We start from the raw sequence: 5,630 nt of genomic DNA on the forward strand, positions 1-5,630 counted from the left end.
AAGAAATGTGTATACATGTAGCATTGAAGTGCTCTGTTTTTTTTTTGTTTCGTTCGTGTATTCCTGATTCATAATGATACTATGAATGACATGAGAGAATGCCAATTCTTTTAAAGGCTTATCAGTTAAAACCTGAAGCTCCATGAACCATGCAAGAGTCTCCTTGATAGCAACAATCTATTAAGACAAATGATCCAAGCCATAGCCCATAGCAACCTACTTTCATGTATTAGTAAGAAATAGAGAGACTTGTTTGGTTGTTCTAGTAACCAAGAAAGTGTATCCATCATATAACCAACACGATGTTTTTGGTAAGTCTATGTAATATTTTATCCATCTTTCATCCAAGAAAGTATAGTCCATCATACATAAGAATTGTTCTCATCTAATTTCATAAAAAAAATGAAATGAATATAAAAAGAACCATACACCAAAAAAGCAAGCAGTTATAAGGAATTTTGATAAGAGGAACAAAACCACTTACTTCTCAGATATTTCATCTATTACAGTATTATATATATATATATATATATATATATATATATATATATATATATATATATATATATATATATATATATATATATATATATATATATATATATATGGTTAGGTTATTTTGTTTTCACTATCTATTGTGTGCATGTATGACTGATTATGGACCAATCATTTTAGTTATTTTAAGAAAGTAATTAATACATATTACATGTTGAAGATATAATAGGTATTAATTACATCTTCAGCATTTAATATGCATTAATTACTTTCTTAAAATAACTAAAATGATTGGTCCAGAATCAGTCGTACATGCACACAATAGATAGTGAAAACATTTGAACCTAACTCTCTCTCTCTCTCTCTCTCTCTCTCTCTCTATATATATATATATATATATATATATATATATATATATATATATATATATATATATATATATATATATATATATATATATATATATATATATATATATATAAAGAAAGCAATTGTAATCGTGAAAACAACACAAATATAGAAATCAAATCATAGAGTGGACTAAAAACTTAAGAGTAAATTACATGAATGGTCCCTATGGTTTGGGGTAATTTACGTGTTTGGTCCCTAACTAATTTTTTTAACTCGGAAAGTCCCTACTGTTTGTTTTTGTTACGCTTTTGGTCCTTATTATTTGTTTTTGTTACACGCTTGGTCCCTATCTTACCTAAAAAGACTATTATTTAAATAGGAAAAAATGGTGGGATAGGTAAGGTAAGGTGAGGGGAATGGAGTTGGGGGTGTATTTATTTAAATAAATTAAAAATTCAATGGCAAAATAGTCTTTTTAGGTAAGAAAGGGACCAAATGTGTAACAAAAACAAACTATAGGGACCTTCCGAGTTAAAAAAATAAGTTAGGGACCAAACGTGTAAATTACCCTAAACCATAGGGACCATTCGTGTAATTTACTCAAAACTTAAAAAACACATCTTAGTAATTCGAAATTGTGATATTGAATGTTTGTTGTTTCATGAAACAAAGGAGGTTGTAGGACAACCGTGTGGTTGGATACCTTGTTATTTTGTAAAGGAAGACAAGATATAGACATTTCATAGTAATTTGTAAATTTTAATAACAAAACATGAACTAATTCTCCAATTATAATTAATGATTTGTTACTACGATTCACAACTATGCACATGATTTGATCTAAATTGGTGCTTTGAGCTTGTAGCATGAAGGAAAAAAGGAACATACCTGGATCGTGAAATCGAGGGGACAAAATGAGAGGAGAGAAGAGCGAAGGCTGCGATGGTCAGCGATTGTGGAACCGAGCGGCAATGATAGTAGTACACAGTGGTGGGCAATAGTCGAAGGTGGTGTGCGTATGTCGTAGGTGGCGAAGTGTCTTAGATCGTGAAGGGGTAAATTAGGTTTCAATTCACCTTAAGAAAAAAAAATGGGTCGGGTTTACAACTCTTGTAAATAGGACAAATATTACACCATTCAATTCGGCCGGTATCAATTTTTTTTTTTACAATATACAACGACGAAATCTATTTTTTTTACTTCTGTCGGTAAACCGTCAGAACATTGTAACGGATCACCGACGAATGTTTTTTTGTCGCTAAACCATTAGAAATTGGTTGTTAAAATCTTAATTTGTCCGATTTGTCAGTAACATGTTCGTATTTCCGACGGATTTTTCCGTCGCTAGTAGTAGGACTAAAATTGTGAAGAAAAAGAATACTCTCAACACTAATGGCAAACGTGAAAATTATATTGCATGTAAAATAGGAAAAACATCATAGGTCAACAACGAACTCGAATGAGTTAAATCGCTATGTTCTTTAAAATAAAGAAAATAATGTCAATTCTTGAATCAATGCTATTATATGTGAATTTTTATATCTTTACATTTAGACAGGCAAACCATTCAATTACATACACTCAAACGCCATCAAATTTAAACAATCCACGCCAAAATCTAAGGTTTACAGTCGAATTTACCATCAAGCTTGCTAAATTATTTATAAAAATTTGCGAATTCAAAGACTTTTATATGATAAAAAGATAATAAATTGGAAGACTTTTGACATTACTGGATTTTGACTTATATCCTGAGTAGAAATATACTGAGTTCAGGCCCTCCGTTACCATCCGGGTTCATCATATAATAAGCTTCCGAGTCCCGACTCCCAACGACTCGGTCAAACCTCGCTCTCATGTACAGCAACTCGCCCTCCGACTCACCACCACTGTTTCTCTTTCTGCCGTCTTCCACCATTGGTATCACACCAGCTCCCACCGAGACACTCTGCACCGTGCTCAACACGTGCCAGTCGGAATCTGAGCACGCCCTTGAAGACGCGTATCCACACTTCCTTCCGTTACAATACATCGTCCATGTGGGTTCGTTGAACAGCTTGCCTTCTCTGTGACGCGCACCCAGCCGCGACTGTTGTTTTTCGCATTCAAGAGCGATCCTTACCAGCCCTGAAGACATCTCTTTCACGAGCACCGCCGTGGATACCGCCAGCTCAATGATCAGTACAGGCGTGGATCGTGGGTCATACTGCACCGCAAAGCTGACGCGTCCTCTTCGGTTTCCAAACAACGTGCCCGTCACTTTCCGGCCGAGCGACGGCGATAGTGAGAGCTGGGATGGAAAAGTCAGCCACCGGAAGGTCGGAATGATAGCAGGGATTGATATGACTGTTAGAAAGGAGCGTATAAGTGTGGAGATTCCAGAGCGGGTTCTGGATAAACGACCGAATGATAAAGGAGAGCCTTTCCCGACAAGGGGTTTCTTGTCGGCGGCGTAAGAGGGATCAATGACGAATGAAGTGGAGGTGATATAAGTTGACGGGATTATTTTGCTGGATGTGTTTCTGGAGACAGAGAGAAGACCATCATGCCTCATTCTGTAGGAGTTTGATAGAATGATACGGGAGCGAACCTTTTGACGTATTAGCAAGAGGGACAGATAGGAGAGGGAGGTGGTAGTTGGAAAGAAGGGGGAGGGGGGACCGTTAGGCGTTAGTGATGATGGTATTGTAAAGAGGGGAAGACTCCGAAGTCCTCGGTTCATCATCTTCCTTCTGTAATCAATAAATATATATACAAAGCATGAACAACCTAGAAGCATTTGATGACAAAAACAATTAGAAAAATCTTTCATCATATATTTTAATTGTCATCCTACAACGAGTGAGATGTCAAACGGGCATCAAGCTGTGCCGCTAAGTCTTTTTTAATGGTAAAGCTAATTCTTTTAAATACTACATCCAAAGATCTTGAGGATATAACATTACTATGCATGATTCGTTGTACTCTTTTAAGAAGCTCTACCGCATCCGGTGCGAGAAAACCAAACGTATCAAATGCAAATGGTATGAACACGTGTTGATTTTCCATGCACGATCTTTCATGTTTGGTGACTTTGCCTGTAGCTCCTTTTAAGGCAGTATGTCCCGCCGTGAAACCCCCAGCCCTCAGGCCCACGAGAGGGGATACCCCTGTAAGATCCACACATGCGTGTTTCCCTCCGACCCATCCAAAAATCAAAATGTCAGACGGTCTAAGGGTTGACCTTCCTTTTGTCGGGTCAGTCAAGAAATTAACAGGTGCCTCTTTCTTAGCGGAAACCCCGGCACGCTTAAATATGTCAAACCAAACATCCCTAACCATATCGTGCCTATATTTGAACCCCGGGAGTTCTTTACAGTGAACTGCATGCTCTCCAAAAGAGTCCATGCATGCCTTGCGACACACAGGACATATCTCGTCAGCTGAGAATATGGGAATCTTGAGTCGATATTTGAGAATAGTACGATCCTCCACGGGAGATATGTGTTGGCCAAACCCATCTATAGGGATAGCCAGAAGAAAATCTTGAGCATGTGGTGCACGTAAGCACTGGAAAACCGCTTTCTGCCGAGCCGTCATGTCAAGATGCACTTCCATATCTTGGACAATTTTACGAAAAAGGGCACTCGCCAGTGTATTCTGGGATTTAGGGGGGGGGGGGGGGGGGGGGCGATGTCTTTAGTAGTAAAATTGTCAAGGTCAAAATCTAGAAGCTTGTTGCGAAGGGAAGCCAATGCACAATCATAATCAGCATTCATACCATGTATACCGCTATCCCATAAGATGTGGTCTTGTAATACCTAAGATTGGGCCCTTGAGGCAACAAAAGCATAGGAGGTAGCCTCTACTGCCAAGTATAAACTCAAACCCCCAAACCTAATGGGTAAGGAAGCAATTCGTCATTGTATGTCACCAAAGAAATGGGCCCCCACAAACCACAATGTCCTCAATCACCCCGCGTAATCCATTGTCAAAGAATATTTTTGCCTCCTCCATGTGAACGGGTTGGCACGTCCTCAACCCAAAGAAAAGCTTAGTAATACTCATACAAGACCGAAGAAGAAGGAGCTCACTCTGGGGGTCAGACAATTGTGGAAGAAGGCGCATCAAATTCACAGCGTTTTCGGCTCTCTTTATGGCTAAGCTGCGAATGAAACTAGCATCTCTACTCACAGTCCCCCAAGAAGTTTCACCCCCAAAGGCGGCCTCCCGATATCCGCCGGAAATAGTCCCTTTGGTAACTTCCTACCATCGCACGAGGGCCAAAAGAGCTCGGTTTTCTTGATATTCAGCTGAAGGCCCAATTTTGGGCCAATCACCATAATGATGTCTAATGCTTTGGTCACCTCCTCCGAAGTAAAAGTTGAGCGTTGTATCAAAAGTAATTCATTAAGGACATGATCGTCATCTTACCAATCTCATTTAATGTTTAATTTTTTTATGTTATTTAACATATTAATATAAATGTCTAAAAATTTACATCATAAATTAAATCTTCATACTTTTTTAAAAATAGTATTTTTTTTAAATACAGATTTTTTAATTTTTTATAGAAAACATGAATTTTGAAAAAAAAATTGAAAAAATATTTTTTTTATAAAACTGCAATTTTTTCAAAAAAGCTACAATTTTTTTAAAGTAAACTGCAATATTTTCAAAAAAACTGCAAGTTTCACAACAAATCTCATATTTATTAATTAACTAGGTGTGAGACCCATGTATTACATGGGTTTATTTAAAAAAAAAATAAATATAAAATTTTAACAATTTGAAAAGTTTGAATT

At 37.2% G+C, this 5,630-nt stretch overlaps 1 protein-coding gene across 1 annotated transcript; it reads right to left on the reverse strand.

The window, feature by feature from the left end:
- Positions 1-2,342: 2,342 nt before the first annotated feature.
- LOC111879410 (protein MIZU-KUSSEI 1) lies at positions 2,343-3,550 on the reverse strand. Its single transcript, XM_023875869.3, has one exon. It carries the CDS (start codon positions 3,398-3,400, stop codon positions 2,591-2,593), a length of 810 nt encoding a protein of 269 aa, XP_023731637.1. The 5' UTR covers positions 3,401-3,550; the 3' UTR covers positions 2,343-2,590.
- Between the last annotated feature and the right edge of the window lie 2,080 nt (positions 3,551-5,630).

This window comes from Lactuca sativa, chromosome 9 (genome assembly GCF_002870075.4).
Source record: "Lactuca sativa cultivar Salinas chromosome 9, Lsat_Salinas_v11, whole genome shotgun sequence".
In the NCBI taxonomy this organism is placed as follows: domain Eukaryota; kingdom Viridiplantae; phylum Streptophyta; class Magnoliopsida; order Asterales; family Asteraceae; genus Lactuca; species Lactuca sativa.